The 22797-nt window shown below is 48.3% G+C and overlaps 7 protein-coding genes across 7 annotated transcripts; 2 read left to right on the top strand and 5 right to left on the bottom strand.

Moving 5' to 3' along the window:
* Window positions 1–174: 174 nt before the first annotated feature.
* G3PAT-3 (glycerol-3-phosphate O-acyltransferase) lies at window positions 175–2540 on the bottom strand (the record flags this gene model as incomplete). Its single annotated transcript, XM_001874806.1, has 9 exons — window positions 2400–2540; window positions 2221–2347; window positions 1780–2169; window positions 1414–1727; window positions 1175–1366; window positions 966–1122; window positions 669–915; window positions 461–605; window positions 175–408 (listed from the first exon to the last, which is right to left on the bottom strand). Coding segments are annotated over exons 1-9 (1923 nt in total), but the record flags the coding sequence as incomplete, so codon positions are not given.
* Window positions 2541–2697: 157 nt separating this feature from the next.
* LACBIDRAFT_229918 (microtubule associated protein) lies at window positions 2698–9954 on the bottom strand (the record flags this gene model as incomplete). Its single annotated transcript, XM_001874805.1, has 15 exons — window positions 2698–3032; window positions 3091–3639; window positions 3688–3983; window positions 4040–5044; window positions 5104–5381; window positions 5431–6713; window positions 6762–7094; window positions 7148–7357; window positions 7413–7602; window positions 7654–7995; window positions 8044–8526; window positions 8579–8976; window positions 9028–9356; window positions 9411–9490; window positions 9550–9954. The coding sequence occupies 15 exons, from the start codon at window positions 9952–9954 to the stop codon at window positions 2809–2811; spliced, it is 6405 nt and encodes a 2134-aa protein (XP_001874840.1). The 3' UTR covers window positions 2698–2808.
* A 158-nt stretch (window positions 9955–10112) lies between these two features.
* Window positions 10113–12998, bottom strand: LACBIDRAFT_305954 (uncharacterized protein; the record flags this gene model as incomplete). The annotated part of the gene is made up of 17 exons (XM_001874804.1): window positions 10113–10384; window positions 10433–10517; window positions 10573–10746; window positions 10796–10937; window positions 10994–11130; window positions 11181–11287; window positions 11335–11479; window positions 11527–11647; window positions 11702–11769; window positions 11813–11900; window positions 11951–12043; window positions 12097–12160; window positions 12214–12376; window positions 12499–12533; window positions 12589–12634; window positions 12682–12786; window positions 12840–12998. 17 exons carry the CDS (start codon window positions 12996–12998, stop codon window positions 10113–10115), a joined length of 2004 nt encoding a protein of 667 aa, XP_001874839.1.
* A 95-nt stretch (window positions 12999–13093) lies between these two features.
* Window positions 13094–15788, top strand: LACBIDRAFT_305953 (uncharacterized protein; the record flags this gene model as incomplete). The annotated part of the gene is made up of 8 exons (XM_001875343.1): window positions 13094–13135; window positions 13188–13411; window positions 13465–13984; window positions 14040–14319; window positions 14371–14501; window positions 14553–14906; window positions 14961–15252; window positions 15310–15788. The coding sequence occupies 8 exons, from the start codon at window positions 13094–13096 to the stop codon at window positions 15786–15788; spliced, it is 2322 nt and encodes a 773-aa protein (XP_001875378.1).
* On the bottom strand, window positions 15697–17579 carry LACBIDRAFT_292246 (uncharacterized protein). The gene is made up of 4 exons (XM_001874803.1): window positions 17436–17579; window positions 17212–17385; window positions 16298–17158; window positions 15697–16242 (listed from the first exon to the last, which is right to left on the bottom strand). The coding sequence occupies exons 1-4, from the start codon at window positions 17554–17556 to the stop codon at window positions 15989–15991; spliced, it is 1410 nt and encodes a 469-aa protein (XP_001874838.1). The 5' UTR covers window positions 17557–17579; the 3' UTR covers window positions 15697–15988.
* Window positions 17580–17953: 374 nt separating this feature from the next.
* LACBIDRAFT_305951 (uncharacterized protein) lies at window positions 17954–19750 on the top strand (the record flags this gene model as incomplete). Its single annotated transcript, XM_001875342.1, has 6 exons — window positions 17954–18086; window positions 18142–18380; window positions 18432–18680; window positions 18730–19436; window positions 19484–19586; window positions 19646–19750. The coding sequence occupies 6 exons, from the start codon at window positions 17954–17956 to the stop codon at window positions 19748–19750; spliced, it is 1536 nt and encodes a 511-aa protein (XP_001875377.1).
* A 272-nt stretch (window positions 19751–20022) lies between these two features.
* LACBIDRAFT_305950 (uncharacterized protein) lies at window positions 20023–22734 on the bottom strand (the record flags this gene model as incomplete). The annotated part of the gene is made up of 8 exons (XM_001874802.1): window positions 20023–20429; window positions 20477–20580; window positions 20635–20726; window positions 20775–21980; window positions 22030–22068; window positions 22122–22262; window positions 22324–22398; window positions 22447–22734. 8 exons carry the CDS (start codon window positions 22732–22734, stop codon window positions 20023–20025), a joined length of 2352 nt encoding a protein of 783 aa, XP_001874837.1.
* Between the last annotated feature and the right edge of the window lie 63 nt (window positions 22735–22797).

The following is a 22797-nucleotide window of genomic DNA, read 5'->3' as shown; positions in this document are numbered from 1 at the left end:
TGTTTCGGTTACAGGAACGGTTTGGCTGGTAGGGGGTTGGGGGGTGATACGGAGCCTCTGCAAATCTGCATACGAGTTCTGCCGACTTCGGCTTGTGTAGCTCGCGGAAAGCTGGTCGCTCGCCGCGCTGACTATGCCGGCCACGTTGTCATAGTCCCCAGTATCTTCGTCGTCCGTTTCATCAGGCGTCCCTACCCGGCTTACCTCGTCGCCTGAGAATCCACCCCAAGCACTAGTTCCCCGTTTAGCACTTTTAGTCCAACCAAAGAGACGTTCGTCGATCCATGTCATTGGGTGTGTTAACCCAAGTCCTTGAGCGTCTACCGCACCGGTGCTGCTTTTCCTCCTCCACAGACCCGAAGCACCACTTGATGGAGGAACGCTAGCAGATGGGACAAGTATTCTCGCCTAAAATGGTATCAGGGTTTGTGTACTGGTGTCAGAGTGGTACCTAACGAACCTCGTTAAAATCTTCATATATACGAGGGCCAAAATCGTTGATCAAGCTAGCAACTTCATTGGATAGCTGGACTCTCATGGTTTTGATCTTGTTGAGTGAACGCTGTTGCCCGGGTATCAAAGCTATGATGAGGGGAGGTAGTGATCTAAGAAAACAAGGTAATTTAGCTCAAGCATAGAGACGGGAGTTCGGAGTGCCAAAGACAGACTTAAGAACGTCCATTCCGGCTTCACCAAATTTAAGGGCGGCGTAGTTCATAAATGGTAGGGAAATGGTGACCAAAAAAGGGGTCCAGATTCTCCACTTGAGGGGGGCTTTTGCTCGTATGGCAACCATGGTGGCGAGTATTGCATAGAACGCATACAAAAGAGGTGTCACACCTAATGCAATCAGCACTTTCCAAGTGGCTAATACGTCTCGTCCAGCGATCTTCACGACAGAACCGGCGAGGGCCTCTGAAAAAGAAATCAATTTCAGCGATGCAATGAAAGTGCGGAGAAAGAACCTTTTTGCTTCCGACGAGAGATTATGGATGCAAGAATGAACATAGGTCCATTCAAGATGGTTCCAGGCAGAGCGAGAATTGTCCAAACGATGAGGAGCCCAATCCGATACGTCAGCAAGCCGAGAGTTTTCCAGCTAGCCTTTTGGGCTCGAGGAACCTTTTTGCGAGCTTCAGTTATTGGCAGGTTGTCACAACTGTCAGGTACTTGCTTGATGATCACGGAGACCCAAATTCCTTACAAGTCGGTTGTATTTGAGAACATCCTTTCGTAGATTTTGTACGCGAGGTTCGTCTTTGAAATGGACGTATCCTTCCAGGAGACGTCTATTCAATTCCACAACTTGGCCCAGAGTTAAATGCTGTCCTGGGGTTTTGTACAATCGACGAACTGCTTGGATGAGCTGAGATAACTCGTAAGCACACTAAACCTGGAATGCGGCTGTCTTACCATTAGAGTGTCGTAATCAGGTGCGCGGATTGTCACTGTCTTGAGGCCATCATATATGAGATCGAGGAACTTCGCAACGGCCTCTCTTTTCAGCGCGCCCCCTTTTTTGAACATTTCGACATATTCTGATGGAACATCCAAGGCAGTTCCAAACTCAACTACAGCTCTTGAACGAAAACGATGTGCGTGAAAGTATGAGAGCCCGACTGGAACTATCTTCACACGGACATTTGGATCATTTGCCATTGCGCCCAGCGCCATAATAGACACGCCAGCTTTGAGGGGCAGAAGGTCTGTTCGGTCGTGGCTGCCGCCTGAAGAACGCTCGACATGGCAATCAAAAGCATACAAATCTCCAAGGCTCACCTTCAGGAAAGATTCCAATACTTCCTCCCTTTGTTAGACACTGGTACACATGACGGTACATCTCCTGTTGGTCGACATATGGCAATTTCTTGTATTCCAAGCCATTGACGCCCTCGCGACGCATCTCAGAAAGTTTTTCTCTTATACGAGTTGTCCCCTTTCCGCTCTCTCCACCAAACTCCCGTTTGATTTTCATCTCTGTATCAGAAAGTACCTCGCTAACTTCAGCGACCGCCGAATTGACCGACTTGGGTAACATGATTTGAGTTCGGGGTGGGAATTCCGTCGTGAAGGATGTCCCTTCACCGAATACTAGACATGGGTCATCCGGAGAAAGCCAGACCCTGCCCTTCCCAGGTGTTGCCGAATCTGCTGCACGAGCGACCGGAACTGGTAGACAAGGGTTAAAGAGTCGCTGAACGGAAGCGAACGCCTACTGACTGCTATCCATCATGCGAATCAGAAAGCCAACGGCCTTTCTTTCCATGCTTTTTGCCGCAGCGAGAAACTGGACTTTCCTGTGCGTCTCGCGGTAGACCTCTAGGCTCAGAAGCAGGGGGTCCAGAAACTAAAGCGAAACTAAGTTGTAAGTCCTGATCAAATTTGGCGCAGGAAAATACCTGATTATTGTGAGGTGCGCCAACAAAGATAACAGGACCATCTCTAGGAATGTTGAAGGCACCCCTTGGCCGAACCTCTCTGAAGAAGATTTGTGTAATCGTTCTCCAGAAGAGCATAGCAGCATCGTAAGAAAGAGAGGCATCTGCACCATTGTGGCACAGCATGGTATAATATAAAAAGAGAGAAAGTTCAAAGTCTGCTGTGGGCGTTCCTTTAGAGCAATGCTGCAACGACCGAAATAAGCGAAAGCTGATGATGCCATTGATGCCAAAGGCTTGAAAATCAAATTGGTTCAAATGAATGCAAACAAATTTAATTCGGTGCCTTTTTATGTAAAGTAAGTATACAGACGATGAATATATTTTGAATGGAAATATCATTGCAAAAGGTAGGAGGGTGATACCAACCTCAACCGATGGAGGTTCCCGTGGGAGGCACGGAGGGTATCGACTGACCATATGACGATCCTGTGCTTGTCGTACTGGATCGATATCGGAAAATGTCATGTAGTCTTGAGAGCTTCTCTTGGTGGTCAGCAGATTCTGATGAGATTCGTGGAGGGGATCGTGGGCTCGTCGTTTCAGGGTTCAAGGCTGTTGTGTTGGTTGGTTCCGGATGGTTGAATTCAAGCTCTGTGGCCCAGTCTATCAGTTGGTGTTCTGTCTCTGTTTAAAAGGATGCAACACATACTAGAGAGGGTATCCGCGACAGCAACGTTTCGCTCTTGATCTTCTGCAGCTCTGCTAGCCAATGCTCTGTTGATATATTTCCTGAAAGCAGCGCCGGTTGACTCAAGCATTTTTTCGACCCGAGGTCTCTTGTGAGGGAATGCTTTGAGGAAATGATGAAGTTCTGTAATCCCCTCTTTGTGCAAGGCCCCAGTCGTCTCGCTGGATATATGCCCAATGATTACAAGCAGTTGCGCATCAGGGTCCGGCTCTTCGGCGTTAGGGGAACAATTTCCGTTGCCATTGAGAGATGATGAGCTGGGACTGGTTCCATGGCTTTGTGGATGACGGCCCGAGCGTACTGAAGATGCTGTCCCTTGAGGCGATATTGGTCTGTTCGACTCGGGGGACGGAGGTCTTGTACTATGTTCCGCTTCTTGGTGGCTGGGGACCTCGGTATTATTCTTCGGACTTGAATTTAGAATACGATAAACGTAAGGGTATACAATGGTGGCGGATGGATCCTCAAATGCAGCAGAGAGTAGTTCATAGACATCATCTCCGTAGTGAGCTACATCATGTCAGTGTGTGTTTGATGATAGCGATAAGCAAAGCTTACCAACAACGTGCTGGATGATAACCTTAATTGTTCTGAGTGGCATGTCGCCACAAGGAACTTTGTTCGTAGCCCTAGCGCGCCACTCATTAGGAGGAACCGACTGTAAGAAGTGTTCGATGGCGGGAAACAATTCAACCGGATCTAAAAGGGCTTCGCCGAGGTCTTGTGGGATGTTTCGAGCTAGCTTCCAAACACATTTCAAAACAAGTTCGGCGACTTTCGATTCCTTTGAATCCGGAGAGGTGCCATTGCTTGGAAACGGCTTCACGATTTGCAAAAGAAGGGCAAAGAGTGCCCTAACGTGGAGAGCATGAGAAAACAGTTTGAGAAAGTCACGAGGCAATAACCTCACCGAAATATGGACATTCTGCGGCCAGTGGCAAATAACCGCAAGATTATCATGTTGATAAATCGAGATAGATCCTTGATCTTCTTTACGTGGCTATCGTCGGTTTCAAGGAGACGCAGGGTTAACTCTTCCAGTAGTGAAGTGAGAATTTCAACTGTTAAGGACTCTGCCAAAAAGGCATGGTCACAAAAGTTGTTAAGAGTCTGGATTAAGTGCTTTGCTAATCGGAAGTTTTCGTCTGGTATGAGATCATCTGGACGATCGAATACATGTGCCATTTGTAGGGTTATTGTCTCGATCAACCCCTCCGTGTGTTCGGCGAGTTCACGATATGTGGGCGACGAGGGGCCAGCTTCTGGTCCGATGGCGAGAATTTTTTGGACTTTTTTGAGAGCATCCACGCTGCGAGTGGGATCACTACTCAGGATGCTGGATATTGTGATTGTGATATTATCTGCTGCCTCAGGGCGCGATGTAAACTCCCCTTGAAGAATATCAACGTCATTAGAGCCAGAAGGTTGAGATGAAGCTGTTTCGGGACTCGGCTGAGACTCCGGAGTGAAATTGTCTTCAGGCAACCGAGCCGCTTGGACTTGTGAGAAATTTGGGCGAGGCTTGCCCAGCCTTGAAGGCAACATACTTTTTGGCCGATTTTTACTTGTGGGTGACGGTGGCACAGCAGTGGGCGTATTAGCTGGCAGGCGAGTAGGGCGGGCGGGCGACTCTGCGCGGGGAATGGCTGACAGGGCAGGAGAGGCTGGACGTGTTGATAGAGCAGGAGATGCGGGGCGTGCTACCCGTGAGATAGCTGCAAGGGATGGGCTGTTTGGACGAGGAACACCGGCTGTCAGACGAGCAACTCCTGGAGCAGGAGCAGGAGCTTCTTGACGTTCATGAGAGCTAGGTCCAGGTACACGACGCAATCTTTCTTCGAGCTGTGTCTTATCTTTGGGAGACAGTGGACCAACCAAAGCCCACACCTTTTCCCCAACGAGGGAAAAAGCTTCACTGCGGTAGAAGATTTCAGTCAATTTGATTTGCAAAAACAAAAGAAGGATAATTTTCACCTGAGAGCATTCAAAGCTGATTTGCGAACCTGAGGGTCTTTATCGGAAAGCAGCGAGGCGATGAGGGGAAAAGCTTTCGTAGGCTCGCATGCAGCCATTCCAGACTTTTTCAGAATGCCTGCTATTTCATCAAGACTGCCCTGACGGGTTTTGGCCACTTTCGCCTTCAGCCCATGTTCCAGCAACAAAGCGAAAACCCGGCTATATGCATACACCTTGGGAAGGGAGCGCATTATCTGCTGCACACGGGACCGCACTTGTTCACGTGCGTCGCCAAGCTGATAAATATGTCAGAACTCAAATGAGCGGATGTGCACCAATGAATACCTTGAACACCATTGTTGGCACGAAACACAAGGCTTCTTGGTCCACCAATTGATAACCTATGCTGCGAAGGAAATCTAAGATAACTTCCACAACGTCCAAGCACTTAGAGATGAGATTGGGCTGTGGCTCATGTGCCTTGATGGAAACGTATTTTAAAGGGAGATCAATGTTAGCAAGGCATACTTGTTCGGTAATTTCGTCACCGGGAGAGACTCCGGAGAAGAATTCTGCAATGGTTGTCAACCCAGCAATATGATCGTTGACGGCATTATGATCATGGCTGAACAGCCTTGCAAGTAAGTCTTTCGAGGTGTGAGATTCCATTTGAGTTTGAAGAAGCTCTGCGAGATCTTTCCTAGTGGGGCCACCTTCGTTCACCCATTTATTCGCGTCTTTCGATAGCCTGGCCTTTTTCGCATCCAAATTAGCACCAGAAAAAGGAAGCGAAAGGCTCGGAGGCGCCAATTGAGTGCCTTGAGTCCGAGAGGTTGTGGGTACGCCCTGACGTTTGATACCCCCAGGAATGACTTTCGAGGCAGCGTCAGGGTTCTCTGCTCGAGAATCCGGTCGACTACTACCTTGCGGAAGTTTTCTGCGAACACCGACAGCTTTCGTCGTTGGTTTTGCCCCTGCTACATCAATGGGAGATTGGGGCGGTGAGCTATCCGATGTAGGCAGTGTAGTTGCAGTCGAAGTGGCGGGGGCTTTGACAATTGATGGCGCAGGGGTATCTATGGATGCAGCAGGTCTCATTGCTTGAATCAAAGGTATCGCGCTTGCACGGGATGCTGGTTTCATTGAGTTCGTTTGCTGCATGACAAAATCATAACCAGCACACCGGATGAGGATTGGTAAGAGTGCCTGAGCGCCCTTGCGAATATCACTGCTACGATCATCCAGGCAAGCGACGGCGAGGGGAGCCCAAGAGCGAATGTCAAGACTTGAAGACGGTTCGTGATTCCCATACCAATCAGCTATCCAATGAAACAAAGTTCCCTTTTGTAACGGGTTTGAAGTTTCCATAGCGGTTGTGAACCCTGTTACCATGGATTCCAGACCGTCACAAGCTGTCGCCATGCTTGTCAAAGTCTGCAATGCTGCGTTTCGTATCGGCGCCTTCTGATCCGCAAGGACGGTAGATACTGGAAGAGCAAAAAGACGAGAATGTTTTTCAAAGGGTTTCCCCATCCCAGTGGCTATACGGGAGACGATGTCGAGTGCTAACGTCTGTACGGCCTTATTTGTATCCGTGACTCGGGCTTTCAAGACTTGTCCGATATCGCCTAGTGGATCCGTTCATAAATATATGTCGAGTGAACAACATTACGCACCCATCCCAGATTTCAACCGTTTATTGCTGCCTTGATCGAGGATTGATTGCAAGGCCTCTAGTCCCTCCTTTTTGGTCTTCCAGGCGTCGCTCTTCGCATCAACCAAAATGGTGGTCCCCTTGAGCAAAGCATCAATCTCAACGCGGGGAAAGAGCTCATCCAAGGGGTCAATGTCGTTTGTCTTTGCCGATGCGGATGAAGTGGTAGCCATGTTCGCTAAATCAGCGGATGTTCGAGACGGTTCTGGAGCAGGAACGCCATCCACTTTGTCACATTCAGTTGTAATTGTGTTGAGAAGCTGGGGATTCAAGTCCTCTAAAAAATCCTTGATACCTGAACGCAGCAACCGTCAGAAAATTACATACATGAAACTTGTGTGACCTCACTTGAGCCAGCGAACAGTTTAACCGTAACCAAAGTCTTCGTTGCACTGCTTCGAACAGCGGCATTAGAATTCTGCAATGCGCCTTTGAGAAATTCGATCAGGCTACGAAGGGACAACCCGGCGATGCCAAATTCAGTCAGCGCTGTACTGATCCAGGTGACAGCGTCGGCGAGGACCTTCGGTGCTTTCTGCTTCGTCAATGGATCATAGGCTGAGCAGCCGGGAATGTTCAGCCTTGCTGTTAAGTGGCACAAGGAGGTACATACCTTGGGAAAGTACAAATTGAAGGGAAGTTTTTTCAGCAAAAGCAATAAGAGCATCACCAGAAGGTTTTTTCAATTTCATATCTCCAAGCTTTTCGGTGAGATGTGCAATACAAAGTGCCGCACTAGATCGTCCAAAAGATGGACATCTTTCGGATAGAAGGACGAAGATACCGTAGAGCTTTGCGGATACCTAAAGGGTGGTTGAAGTAAAAATTAATGAAGGGGATTGAACGAAACAGACTTGAAAATTCTTCTCAGACCAACCCTTCTTCGCCAGAGCGCGCACTACCACTTCTGCATCCAACGTTTCGATTTCTGTCTGTATCCAATTTGCCATCTCCTCTAATGCAGCTAATCTCGTTTTCCAGTTTGCATCACCAAAATCAGCGAGGATAGAAGCCGGAATAAGTTCAGTCGCAATGTTCTCTGCATCTTCCGGCGTGTGTTTGTATTTAAAAGTGTCCAACGAACCGGCCACAGAAGGAGCCGATTTTCCTGCTTTTGTCGAAGAAGGGGCGGCAGCCGGCGGAGGTTTCTTTGCAGCTGCCGCAGGTGTATTAGATGGCGCAGTGGGCTTCTTGGGCTGCGAATCGTTATATAGGATAAAATGTTTGATAAATTAGGAACTTACTGCCGAGGGTTTCGCGGCAGGTTTTGCAGCTTTCTTCGCAGGTAGTGGAACATCTTCTCCAGGCGTTGAAGAGGTGGCAGCAGGAGGACCTTTTTTGACCGCTGTCGACGACCCGCTGGGAGCATTTGTCCGCGGCGGAGGAGCACCCCCGACTTTACATTTCACGACAGCCTTATCAAAAGCTTCTTTTACTTTGGCCTTCCTCATATCCGCAAGATTTTCCATTATAGCGTTGAGCGGACGCTCCCCAACCATCTTCATAAGATAACCAAAACATGTCGCTGATTCAGTGCGAGCTCCCTCGTATCCGTCTTCAAGCAGTACCGCCAAAGTTTCGGAAAGAGGTTTAACCTGAGCGGGTTGAATTGCTGATGTAGCAGAGGCGAGGCATCGCCCCAACAATTTTAATGTCCCTTCCTTGACTTGAGGATTTTTGTTCTTAAGTCCATTATCAATATCTGGAATCAGCTCTTGGAGGGTGATCTAACAAGTAAAATTGGTAAGAGCACAATGAAATACCGTAAAATCTCCTTACAGTGGAAAATACAGCATCTAAAGCTGCGCCAATTGCGTCTGTCACGTTGGCCTTTCTTTCTTTCAGTCGTTCTATCATGAGAGGTATGACTGCTTCGTGGTGTTTGGCGAACGCCGACCTCAGACCCTTTGCCAACTCCTCCAGACAAGTGGCCGCCACAATTACACAATTAATGTTCGCGTCTTTCGCGACACACGAAGCCAGGGATTTGATGAGCTCCCCGAGCTCGCTCGCATCCTTGATCCGAGGCGTTGACGTCAAAAGCGTGGCTAAATCATCCAACGCTTCCTTCCGTTCCTTCCACTTCGATGATTTAAGGGCACCCTGAAGAGACGAGGAAAGTTTTGGAACAATATCCACGGGTTCCGCGAACGCACGAGGATCAAGTTCTTCAGGTTCTAGCAGATTGTTAATCTGGCTGATGAGAGTGTGTTGATCAGTATGCTTACCCGCTGCTGCCGCCGACATTTCATCAACATCACCACCTGCTTCCACCGCCGATTCCAGTTCCCTCGCCTGTGCTCGCGTATAACGCTCGGCTTTCAAGGTTCCCTTCCCCTTCCCATCTTTCTCTAGTGCTTCAAAAGCCTCTTTCAACTCCTTGACTTGAACAGGCTTGAGGTCCGCCAGCCAGGGTTCAATTCCGGGACCAATGTATTGATACATCGTATGAGCCAGAGCAGTCCCTTCAGCACGGACAGTTTTGTCGCTGTGAGAAAATATCTTGGGTAGAGCTTTGAGGATTGGTGGCGGGGGGACTGCTTGTGTTCCAAAATTTCTGAAGAGTGGTGGATGAGAGGAGACTTGAACGACGGAAGCGTAAGACATTTACCGGACAATCTCCTTTAAAGCTGTGATACATCCTGCCACAGCTTTAGGTTGTTTTGCATTCAAGCCAGGAAGAAGATCTCCCTAAAGTGGGGTGAGAATGAATATAACTTTCAAAATCCCAGCACACCTAAGCAACGTACCACGACTCCCGACCCTCCGTTTTCGACTTCCACATACTGCAACGCCAACTCAATAGCCTGGCTTCTTGTTCCTCCTCGAGTAGAACCCAGGCATTTCTCCACCAAGGCGGGCATCACACCATCCCGAGTTTTGGCTGCAGTCTCTCCGGCGTTCTTGATCAGTGCCACAAGACACTCCACACCCTTTTCCTGTGCTACCGCATTTGAATCAGTGGCGAATTTCTTGATCAGCTCGATATTGTTGATGTAAGGTTTGAAAGCGGGATCGGTATCAGAAGCGGTTGTCTGGAACGTTTTGATGAGAGATTCATATGCACTGACACGAGCTTTCCAGTTTTTATGCGCAAGTCTCTCGGAAATGGGTAGAGAAGTGAAGTCTTCCTCTTGGGGTGGAGGCCCATCCATGTGCGGAAGTTGTAAGAGAGAAGAGTAATCGAGTTTGCAAGTAAGTATTGAGTGAGTAAACGGTCAACACGAAATTAAACACTTCAATCTTGTCACGTGCACGTGGCATGCATTGCTCAAGTTCTGGAACTAAATAGATACCCTGATAAAGTACCTCCTCACCGATCTGCCAGTGCGGCACCAATCAAAGCAATTAGCTCAAAAATGTTTTTCAATTCCTCGTCGACCACCACTCCTTCCAACTCTCTCTCACGCAATTCTGTCGAGGCGTGCCGTTTTGCTGATTCATCCCGCTCAGCCTCCAGTTCCAGATTGGAGTAAACAACTGATAGCGTATACTGCACATCCTTCAGGGAGCGGTAGATTTCCAAAGCCTCAAGATCGGATTCCGCCATCAGTAGGTAAGGCAAAGCTTCACGAAGAGCGGATGCTTTTTGTGATGTCAGTGGAGTGGAGCTATGGAGTATTGCGAACATACCACTGGAACCCCCAGCCGAGATAATACATCGAGCGAGTGTGAACGCTGCGACGGCTCGCTGTTCAAGATCTTCCCCGCCGATGATCTAGGGAATTTCGTTAGGACCTTCCACTCCAGGATGGAGAAAAGAAGTGTACTACCTGAGGCATTATTTCCTCCAAGATACGCTTCGACCTTTTTGAAATGCCAAACTCAAGACCAATATCTGCCAGGAGAATGATTCCAGTCCTGTAATGGTTTAGGCGACAAAGAAACTCAGAATCCCACAAGCCCCGTAACAGGTGTTCAACTGCTGTTTGGGCTTGATCGGTTTGCTATTGACATTGAAATTTGAACATCAATTCATCCAAAATGCACACTCACTCGTATCTGCAGAACAGAATGCAGGGACTCCCGTATCGGCGACATCTCCGCTGATTGCGTATTGAAGAGATATTCCTTCTCGTTGTACGACCCAAGAGGTCGTCTGGGCAGAAGAAATTCACGGTATAAACGAGTTTGTCCTCTAAAAGAATGACGATCAGAAATGCCAACACCCATACGTTTGTGGACACGGCAAACCGACGGGTTGCTCGAAGGGCGAGAATGTGCCAAAGTTGGTGAGCCCAAGACCCGTAATCATGGAGGGTTAGCCCACGCCAGACATCGGGATCCAAGAGCATCGACAAGCTTCCTTGGTAATTTCCTTGTCGCGCTTTCTGGTGAAGAATGTTGGTTTAGTTTGCCAAGACCCAAAATAAAGGGCAACCTTATAAGATCTGTTAAGGAGAACTGTGATTCTGTTGGAATCCTCGCTCCCGGAATCTGTGAAAGCAATCACAATATTTTCTTCCACGGTTGCGAGTTTTTCGCATCCTGATTGACGTGAACACACATAGCGAAAGACAACTCGATATGCGCACCTGCTTCTCTCCATACCACTGACTGCACTGCGTGCTGCGCCCATTGCTGGTCTTCAACAAATAACGCAAGCTGTACGTCCAACCAATGGTCATAGAGACCCAAGGCTTGAAAGATCTTGGCAAAAGCTACAGTCAAGGGTTGATTCTAAATTTAGAGGTTAGATAAGCCTTAGGGATGAAAAATGTGGTGACATTTTGTTCATCGAGAAGCTTTTTAATGTCATACAAGATTTCAAGAGGGTGGAGATCAGGTTGAACCTCATTCAGAAAAGATCTTTCTCCAGGTTTTGTTGGAGGCAGTCGATGTAGCATGCTGTAAAAAGAGACATCAGAAAAACGCACATCCACTTGTCTCCACATCACTGGCCTTATGCAATGTTGGAGTGTTAGCCGGTCGTTGCTTGTTCGTGCTACTGTGATTGCTTCTGATAATAGCTGGGGTTGCGTCAACATACGCAACGGTCACGTAACAACCAACAGGTTCCTTTACTTTGCGGGCTGCAACATATTCTCCGCGAGTATAATGCATTTGGACTAGATTCAGAAGTGCATGTTGTCGCACTCCACTGATGAAAAGGGCTTTCAGCTTACGCATTGGCCCAACGTAGAAACTCACGAGTCATTGTTTTCATGAAAATGTTGTTCAAAGAATCGCCGCAAGTTTTCGGCAGCTAAATTCTCATCACCAACGGCTTTCCCCTTCTCCCATCTATATAAAAATACACCATTAGCTAAATGGAAAACGGTGCGTCGAAAACTTACGCTTCGTAAGCATCAGGCTTTGCCCACGTCTTCTTGTCAGTCTGTGTTTTATGAATGAGAAGATCTGCTTGCCATCAAGACCTGAAAAAAGCTTCAAATAACAAAGAATGGAATTACCACTGTTGAGCTGGTCCTTCTGGACAGCTTCGTATCCTGCTTGGGAGTCTCCAGCGCACCATGCTTGATAATCGAGGCGAAGTTTGGTGAGGCCAGAAAATGACAATTTGGCATAGCTGACATAACAGCGTCGACAGAAGTACCCGAAAAGTGATCGTCGCATCTAACAAAACTGATATAAGGCCTGGAGAATACCGTGCAAGCAGCACTTGCTCACGAATCGTGGATGTTCCTAATATTCTGTCTTCAATGCGAGATTGCACATGTAGATCGTGCAACAATCACCTCTGTGCTCTTTTCCATGAAAAGAGAAGGAACATCTGACGAACATTTACATGAGCAAAGTTACAACGGTCAAGAGGGAAACATACTAACTTTCAAGAAAATTGCTCATTTTCTCAGCTGATGATATGTCAGAGTGCTGTTGAATTTAGTTGATGGTGCGTTGCATTTGCACAGGAAACCCACAACGGTTCTGATTCCTTGCATGAACTCTCGGCAATCGTCGGAGTCAGCCCTGGGAGCTGAGGCAATCTCTTTGATTAAATCTTGGTGTGGCTTCGGATGTGCAACCTTCAATAGTGCGTCAGAATAGAACGGATGGGTTTGACGAAAAGCATATGTGCCTCGGCGATTTCATTGAGAAGGACTCGATGAAGGTGCAGGGCAAAGGGTGCTGGGAGTTTCTTGATTTCGAGATCCTTGTATGCTAGCATGATGATGCTGAGCAGCACAATATGATGTGGGCGCAGAACATGATCTGTTGGCGGAGGCGCATCGTCCATACTGGTGTTTAGCGAGAGAGTCGAATGAACGCCGATGTCATAAATCTTGTCCCGATTTGGATGAGCTCGATCACAGTTCTAACTTCTCGGCAGTCATGAAGGCCAAAGGAAAAAGGTCTGCCCCTCCTCCCTCTCAGGTATTTTCCTTCCTTTACGCTCAACGGAAAAATATAAAATTCTATTGAGCAGCCCTCCAAAAAACGCAAGGTCACCACCAGTCTCCAACCTCTCTCTAAAAAAAGGCAATCCGACGTGCCGCGAAAAGAAAAGTTTGCGGATCGAGGAATCATTCCAATACCTGTTCATGAAAACGAAGAAGATGCGGAACTCTCTGACGGGGACGTAGACGTCCTCAATGAATATGGCAATGCTGTTTCATTTCTTGACAAACTGGACCATAAGGGCATCTTGAGGTAAGTACTGGGGCTCATATTTACAATCTGAATCTTTCTGACATACGCATCAGGAGCAAGAAGGAAACGCAACGACTCCATGAAGCGGAGAAACCAATTCGTCGGAAAGTCGTTGAAGATGACCTTCCTCCGCTTGACACAGACGACGACGCAGAGTCGTGGAGCTCAGGAATGGATGAATTGAGCGACGTATCAGAGGAAGTGCTTGATTCTGACGCGGAGATGCCATACGAGTCCGCTCCCCGAAAACCGAACTCGGCTTGGGAGCGAGAAGAACAGACTCAGATCAAGCGACTTCCTATCAAACTTGCAGACGGGAAAATAAAGGAAACTGGTTCGAAACCAGTCAAACTTAAAGCCCGAGAACTAGTGGAGGAGGAGGAAAGTAGCGAGGATGAACAGGATGAAGCCCCAAAAATAACTCGAGTAGAGGATGTCTCCACAGGAGCACGTTTTGGTCGCGCATCAGTTGCAGACGTCCTCAATACCAAATCACGGAAAGCGAAGGTAGAACTAGCGAAAGATCAAATTGCGGGAATTTGTCAAGAAATCCTGGCTGATCTTGAGAACAGCGTATGTGCCGTCCTTGTCACCAAACATCTGAGGCAATAACATTATGCTTTATTAGCTCGGACTTCTTCGACGCCTCCACTCCTTCTCCTTGAAGGAAATATCGACACCAGGACTTACTGAGCCAATCCCAAACGACTTAATCATTAGGAAACTGGCAGTCTTGTCGCAGCTGGCTATTTTCAAGGACATCATTCCTGGCTATCGTATACGCGCTCTCACAGACAAGGAGAAGGCGGAAAAAGTAAGTCAAATGGTATCACAAACGCGCGAATGGGAGCAAGGTCTTGTTGGGGTCTACCAGTCTTACCTTCGAGCTTTGGAAGTTGAGCTCAAAGGTATGTCTTCTTCAACATACGAAACATATCCAATGTTCACGGTAAATACAGCTCAAAGTGAACTCTCAGAAATCGCTCTCGAATGCATGTGCACGTTGCTGACAGAGGTCACCCACTTCAATTTCAGAATCAATCTTATGACTTGTGTCGTTACCCGCTTGAGTCGAAAGTCTTGGGACAAGGTTTGTATAATATTATCTTGATGCCGTCGAGTATCTCTGACTTTGTTTTAGTCCTCAGACCGCTGTCTCGACACTCTTGACCAAATCTTCAAAGCAGACCTCACAGGCGAGGCTTCTCTCGAGATAGTACGACTTCTGAACAGGATGGTCAAAGAACGACGATTCAAAATACATCCACGAGTCCTCTCTTGCTTGCATCAACTGCGACTGAGGACAGAGCTGGGAGTTAGAGCATCGGACTCCGCCGCTGACAAGGCCAAAGATAAACCTCAATCAGGGACCAAAAAGCCAGAGAAACCACATCTTAGTAAAAAGGCCAAAAAGGAGAGAAAGGAGAAAAAAGAAATTGACAAGGAACTCCGTGAAGCGGAGGCAGAGGTCGATAAAGCAGAGCGAGCATCTAGGGTGAGTTTTTTTCCGGAGTGAGCATCCTCCACATTGTCATCAACTACAATACAGCAAACAGAGACGTTGAAACTATTGTTTGCGTTGTATTTCAGAATACTCAAAAATCCTCGCCCATCACCTCTTCTCCCCGCTGCATTATCTGGGATATCGAAATTCGCGCACTTGGTCAACATCAACTTTTTCAAAGACCTACTCAAAGTCTTGAAAGATTTGATAGCCCTCGAATCCGACCAATTTGAAGACTCGGACAATGAAGCGACACAACCAACATCTGGGGGTCTTGATGGTGTTCATCACCGGCTCCTATGTATCGTGGCAGCTTTCGAGCTCCTCTCAGGCCAAGGTAAGATCTTCCTCCCCCCTGCGTATCGTTTGTTTGTTGAAGCGAGATGTTTAACAGGCGAAGCTCTGAACATCGACCTCAGTGATTTCATTTCGCATCTCTACGCCTTGATTCTTTCTTTGAGCCTCGTACCCAACATCGACAGCAAAGTCGACGTATCCCAATCCACAGAAGAATTGCTGTTCCGGGCGTTGAATATCATTTTTTCCCCACGGACATCTGGCGCCGCAGCGCCTTCATGGCGCTCAGCTGCCTTTGCCAAGCGTCTGCTCACTGCTGCTGTACACTGGCCGCCGTCCACCGCACTGCGTGCGATCGAGTTCGTAGCTGGCTTGGTTGCCAAAGACTCCAAGCTCGCAGCACTGCTCTCCACCGAAGACCGTATCTTCAATGGTGTGTATCACCCAGAAATCGACGATCCACAGCTTTGCAATGCGTTCGGGTCATCTTTTTGGGAGTTGCATGCTTTGCACGAAAATTACTGGGATACACGAGTAAGGGAGGAGGCGGGAAAATTGTTATGTGTTACATTATAGAGTTCGTTCTTCCAGATACGTATCTACACATTATACCATACAGATCAAAAATACAGATGTTGTGGGGACTGGGCTAGGAGAGGTATGGGGTATGCTCGTACATCGAAGAAGGTATGGGACGAAGGAGATGCCTATGAATTAGCAATAAACATAATAGTAGGCAGGGGCATCTGTCAGAAAGTTGGGGATACAGCAGCAGGCTACCTCAAGGGCGTCAAGGCGAACGAAAGAGATGTTGAATCTCCGCGTCGAGCGGAGGGTGTATTGGTAGGCACCGCCAAATAAGGGGCGCTCGTTTGAAGAAAGGGCGCTTTATCTGCCAATCTACACTTCTGGAAGCCAATCAATTCTGCAGATGGCATTGGGCCTCCTGACCTCCTGTCAAGGTCGTAGATGACATGTAGGAGGATCTCGTCATCGACTGTTACCTCCTGAGTCATCGTGAGAGGAGTATCTGAAAACGGGGTAAAGTAAGCTTCAAGCAAACTGAAGAGTAAAACGGCACGAACTGGGATCCAACCAACGACATCGAGTCAACGATGACTCGGGCAGCACGGCATTGACGGTACCAACAGCGATATGGGAAACATCCAAGAAGCCAGTTTCCTCCGAGATGCAGGAACTTCCAGCAAAGACCTTAGTTGTGCATCTTCCCGAAACAGACCACACGTTCGCGAGACAGATGCTACCGGCAAAGCCGTGGAGGGTGGAAGGACTGCGAAGGTCGTTCATTGTCGGTACCAGCAATTTCACCCTGAGTGTAAATCTTGGTGCTCCAGGATCGCCTGAGAGTGCCATCAAGGAGTCAACGTTGACAGAGAATGGTGTCATGCCGTCAGCTGTCAAAAAGAAAGAGGTTACTCTATTCCTTGAGGAAAGTCGTGGTTGCTGCGCTATAGAAAGGCGATTTGATGTCGACCTTGAGCTATTGAGAGAGGATGGCATTGTGAGGTGTGCAGTAGAATGGACCGCCGAGTCTCCGGAACTCTGCGAGTACAAGCTAGCAGCATTGTAGTGTGGTGAGTGATCCGGGTATAGTGAATTAGGGAATGCTCCAAAGGGAGATATAGAGGGGACAGGTGATGTTGGGGAAGTAGATAAAGATGGGTAAAGTGGGGTTGGGCTACATTGGGATTTGAGGGGTGATATTTCGGTTGGAGCCAAGTGTGGGTGGTGCTTTGGCGTGAGAGGGAAATCAGATTGAGAGTCAGGTGGTGAATAGTTGGGCGAAACAGAGTGCGAAGACGAATCATCATTGTCGTCGTCAAAGGGTATAAGGGATGTTTCATCCCATTGATCTTCGAGCTTCACGGGACCAGATGACGCCGAGTCTGCAGGGGTTTCGTCCGCTCCAGCGACGAGATAATATTCTGTAAGGAATCGGATGAAGGACGGGCGACGGCAATGAGGTGGATATACAAACCAGGCTCGCCCTTCCACATATTCCTCAAAACTTGGATATGACTCGCAACTTGCTTTTTTGAGCGGGTTATCTCTTTACTTTGAAGATATTCTACAAGGAACTGATTGCGCCATCGACTACGGCCACGAGACTGCGAGTAGGTCGCGTAAGGAGAGTTCCAGTATTCCTTGAGGCCTGGGGGGAAATGAAAAGATGAAGGGGGAAAGGATGAGATGGCTGTGTACCTTGCACAAATATCTTTTCGATTGATTCTGGCCATACCTCTGTTCCACTGCCATCCTTTAAGAGTTTTCTGTGCTTGCGCTGGGGAGTGAGGGAGTCGTGAGCTGAGTCGGGGTTCTTCATGAGGGGAAGAGGCGTGTAGTGAAGATGGGAAGGGGAGGGAAGAAGATAGAAATCATTGGAGGAACGTTATATACGGAGAACAGCACTCTTTCTAGGGTGGGCGGTGACATGGAGCAGGGATATAGAGTTAAGATCCGATAAGATCCGAATTGGGAAGGTGGGCACCGTCGAATTGGAGGTGGCTTATTATGTGGTCCCTGAGATCGGAGAAAAAGGTCGGCGCTGGTCGGTCTGCGTCGGTCTTTGAAGTTGCCATTCGCGGCGGCGTGACGGAGATCGCGTTTGACCGGCCCAGTAACTTGGCTCAGGCCCGATTCCTTGTCTCAATAAGGAAGTTTGTACCCATGCAAGTCCGGAACGACGTGAAGCAAGAAACTGATAGCTGGTAATATCAACTATGTCTACTACACTCACTCAGAAATGGTTGCGACAAAACCTACATTCCTACTCACAAAAGGACAGGGTCTATTCAGATATCGACGCTGCTTTGGCTCGCTTTCAAACCCTGCGTCCAAAATCAGACATTTACAGTACGAGCACTGTACTAATTCACATCTAATCAATATTATTGATCACTTTATCTAGCCTTTGACGATGGTCGCACACAGTTGCTGCTCTGTATCCATGGCTTACTCCCCATATCATTTCGTCAGGCATCCTACAACATCCCCATCAGTGTATGGCTACCTCGTCAATACCCTCAACAACCTCCAATTCCCTATGTCGTCCCCACCACCGACATGCTCGTCAAGTCAGGCCCATATGTCGATGTCAGTGGTAAATGCAATCCAGAGTATATTCAGCATTGGGAGCGGAAATACGAGGTTTACCCATTCCGTTCCTTATCCCCCTTAGTCTCTTGACACCATATCTAGGGTTGTAGTTTGTCAGCTTTGTTCGAAGCGTTCCAAGACCAGTTCTCGCGCGAACCCCCCGTTTATTCAAAGCCGAAGCAACAACCTCTCACAGCCTACTCTTCCCACAACGGCAACAGCTATGCGGTAAGGACGCCGCCGCCACTACCAAGACCCGCCCCATCAACATCATCAACATCATCATCAACCCCACCACCAATACCTACACGGCCTGCGGATCTCCACTCCAATTCCTTGGAACTCCAGACAGTATGTTGTACCGTGGTCAATTTTGACATTTTTGCTCAATTCTGAGCAGTCCACAGCACGCCCACTCTCCCCGCCTCCACTACCTCCACTTCCACCAGTCCTTCCGTATAACGCAACCCCTCGTGCCCCATATTCAAATCATTCTACGCTCAATCAACAATCATGGTATGTTCCCCCTGCTCGGCCTCCACCCAGCTTCCTACCGAATCAAACGCCCACCACGCAACATCAACCCAACGAGAGCAGACTATCTCAATCTCCACCTCCACCTCCTCCGCCGCCGCTTCTACCTCTACATTTCGCCCCTCCAATGCGGTTGCCCGAGTCTAATTCAACACCGACGCCAGCTCGAAATCCACAGCTGCCCATCGCGGACCTCCTCGACGGAGACGCTGACGTTCCGCGAGAAGGAAATTCAATACAATCCCCGGTGCCTCCACGGCCATTGAACCCGGAGCTTCTCAACTTACACACCCAAGTACACGCAAAATTGACTTCGGAGCTTGATTCACTCACTCAGGCGCTTGCCCTGGACGCGGAACGGCTGCGCGCTCACCAGAGTGACCTTCTTTCTGGAGAGCCCGTCATCCATGACGAGATGGCCCGTCTAGAAGCAGTTCGCGATGTCTGTCGAAATGTAGCGTTTAGGACGAATGGCGCTGTTCAACAGGTAGAAGCTAATATTTCAGAGCTCCGCCGGAAAGGTGATCCCGAGGTTGATGAACTTATTTGTTCGACGAATATCGTTCACAATCAGTATGTTGAAATCATGTCCTGCGATAAGTTGAATAATTGCTTTCCAGACTTATTAACCTCATCGCCGACGATCATTCGATTGAAGACACCGTCTATCATTTACATCGGGCTTTAAATACCGGTCGAATTGATTTGGAACGGTTTTTACGGGTAGGTGATCCTCCGTTGTTGATGATTGTGATAGTTTTCAGACCCTTGTCGATCTATAGACGACCAGAGTGCTGGCGGAGGAACAATTTATGAAAAGGGCTTTGATAGAGAAGATATTAACGGGGATTTCCACACTATCAACTCCTATTGCACCTTGGACGTAGTAGTAGGAACCATGTCAGGAGTCATTGACGTTACATTTCGGTACATATCGGTTGTGTTGTCCTTCAAGCTCCCTTATCTTCCAGTTTTCTGTCAAAGATACAGCTGACAGCGGGTCTCCTTTTGCTCGTCATGAGTTACACTCAAATTACGGCATCGTTGACCTGAGATGTAATATTCCGGAGCAGTCTCAATCAGGAACAACAGCTTATGATCATGGGTCCGTCGACATGTCATTCAAAGCAGAAGGTCACAGAACATAAGCAAAAAAATATTAATCGGTTACATATCGTTCGTCCTTTATTTCCATTTCCTTCCTTGGTGACCTCGGGCCTCTTCCTGCGCTTCCCACCCACCTCCAAACCCTCAACTCATCTCCACCCTCGATCTCCTCCAGGTTCGCCCTGACATTTGCATTCCCCTCCACAACGCGCTCTACCTCGTTCCACAGTCGCCGCCGTGTGGAAATCGAGTGCTCCTCTTGCAGGATCAGATCCCGAAGTTGTATTGAAGACAAATACGGCTGTGGCGCGACAATAGGATCGGTATGATGGGCTAGCTCTTGATTGCGCAGTGTGTCAAGTGCGATCTGCACCAAGTCAGAAACACGTCTCCTTTCCACCACCTTCTGCGCGCTTCGCACTCGGGCAACAATAAGAATAAGGATCATGATAAAAGTACCTGGAAAAACGTTTAGACGGCCTCAACAAAAAGAATAAGCAATGTACCGAGAACAGTCGCACGCCAGACTTCCCAAAATTCCCTTGATCTCACCTTCATGAGACAAACCCATGACAGGTCGGGGGTCTTGTGTGCCAGATATCTGTGACTGCTACAGGAGGAATTTAGTTTAACAAGGAGTAGAGCTTATCCGTCCGACACTCACTCTTTGTCTTCCCCGATGACAACTCCGCCCCACTGAATGAGTTGCTGAACGGCCTCATTAAAAGTATCCGCAAAAGTCGGCAAAAGATGAGGCTTCAGAATGGATTTAGCAATCGGAGTTAGTTAAACGAGAAAACATGCCTTGGTCTTGGCCTTTATCAGTTCTTTGAGTTCCCCAATTTCGATTCCCCACTTCTTGGCGTCGCCTCCATCTTCCTCCTTCACGATGTCAACGGCTGTTTTACCATCAAAACAAACACGTCGCCCCCTCTCCTGTCCAAGAACGACTTCTATAGCTTTTCCAAGAGCTCCAATGTGCCGTTTTCTTCTAGGGTCTTCCACACATTTGGGTGGAAAAGCAACGCTGCCAAATCCAGGGAGTCCGTCCAGAGAGTATGAAATCACTTTCCAGATTACGTCCGAAGGCGACAAGGACGATGAAAATGACGCGTTGGAAGGTTGGTGTGGCGCCGGGAGATTGAAAAATAATGCGTGAGCCCGCAACAAATGGCCTTTGTCGCAGGTAACACTGTGTCGATCACAGATAGCATGTTCAGGGCATGACGTACAGGTTTCAGGATGGGGAAGCGGGACAAGAGGAGGTAACGGGCATGGCACCAGGCTGGTTGCTTCGCCATTTTCGTCATGGCCTGGTGGATGTAGATATGTCCCGTTTTCTCTGTTACAAAGTTCGGCAGCTAAACGATTAGCTTTCAACTCTTCAACGAAACTGTTCGTGTTGCTTCCTGCGTCACAATAGCCCAGCTCAGCGGACTCCATCTTGTACCCGAGTGTAGCGTACATGATGACAAGTGACGAGAGAAGAATGAGTAGCCGTGAAAATATCTGAAGTGCGCCTGGTCCATTGGCCAACTGAGGAGAGTTTGAGGCGCCTCCTTCGGCGATACGTTGTGAGATAGCTAAGACCTCGTCTGCAACGGACTGATCGTTTGAAACCGGTAGAGCTTCAATACCATTATCCTGCTGCTCGGTTGGTAGCTCACTAGTCACATCATCACCGTTATCTTCCACCAGGTCTTCCGCCTTGACAGCCTTATTGACAGAGGTGAAGGAAGGTACCTCCAGCTCTTGTGATGCGATGGAAGGCAGAACGGGCTTGAAGGACGTCAAGGGTGGCGAAAATGGAGAGCTAGGAGTGTTGTCTTGTGAACGAATGGGTCGAGACGGGGATGGAGAATCAAGGAGCTGTGGAGGCGCTGACATGGATTTACGTCCTCTCCGTGGAAGGGCAGATTTTCGGGGTCGAGCTGGCGATGGTCGAATAGGAGATGAAGACTCCGCCCCAGATTGAAATATATTATTATCTTCCCACCCACTATCATCCGCCTTGCTTATGCATTAGCCGCCGACAAAAAGAAGAATAACATATACTTACATTAGAGACGCGTCTAGCTTGAGTTCCGGCAGAGTCAGTCTGGAAATCAACGGTTCATGACAACTATCAGTGAAGGGGAAGGATTTTCGTACCGCTTTTTTACTTCGTCCAACTTTTTTGGCTGGTAATTCGTCCTCGGGTTCACTTTCTTCGAAAAGCGGTGGTTGGGTGACTGCTAGTGGGCGAGTGGAGCCGCCTAATATCGGCTGGGCTGAAGAGGGTCGGCGCTTTGGCTGTCGAAACAACAGAAAATGAGATGATAGACAATGATAACTAGGAGACGGATAAATGTACAGGATCTGGAGGTTGTTGCGGGGCGTCGACCGGTGCTTGGGAAAACCTTCGCGAGGATCTCCGGGCGGGTAGAGTCTTTGGAGACGTCAGACAACAGAATGAAGACATGCGAATCTCAAATACCTTTCTGGTGGCACCTAAAGGTTGGCCTGTAACACCGTCCAATATGCCATCGTCGCTTGCAATGCTATTTTCTTTCTTGAGACGTTCCTTCTTAAATTTGCTAGCTCGTGTCTTTATTTCTTCATTGAATAGTTGTACTAGCTTCGGCTTTGAGTAGGGTGTAGGATATCTAATGTTATGATAACCCAAGACGCCAAGTAGTTGGGATACGGTGAGTGTTGTCGGTTCAAAATCCGGCTCAAGATATTCGCCCAAGCCTATGACCTGCGCAGAGGTCAAACGAGACATTGAAACGATGTTCAAAAATCGAAGACAAAATGGATCGCCACCAGCAGAGAAGAAACAAACAGT

This window comes from Laccaria bicolor, genomic scaffold (genome assembly GCF_000143565.1).
Source record: "Laccaria bicolor S238N-H82 LACBIscaffold_2 genomic scaffold, whole genome shotgun sequence".
Lineage (NCBI taxonomy): Eukaryota > Fungi > Basidiomycota > Agaricomycetes > Agaricales > Hydnangiaceae > Laccaria > Laccaria bicolor.
The sequence above is the reverse complement of the archived record's forward strand: the minus strand, read 5'-3'. Positions and strand labels throughout refer to the sequence as shown.

What these genes read in the sequence shown, in the direction of transcription:
- LACBIDRAFT_292246 (XM_001874803.1), bottom strand. Translation starts at nt 17,556, where the DNA reads ATGAAGAACCCCGACTCAGCTCACGACTCCCTCACTCCCCAGCGCAAG. An exon ending in CGAAAAGATATTTGTGCAAG is followed by an intron (nt 17,386 to 17,435) that starts GTACACAGCCAT and finishes ATTTCCCCCCAG; the next exon opens with GCCTCAAGGAATACTGGAAC. An exon ending in TATGTGGAAGGGCGAGCCTG is followed by an intron (nt 17,159 to 17,211) that starts GTTTGTATATCC and finishes GATTCCTTACAG; the next exon opens with AATATTATCTCGTCGCTGGA.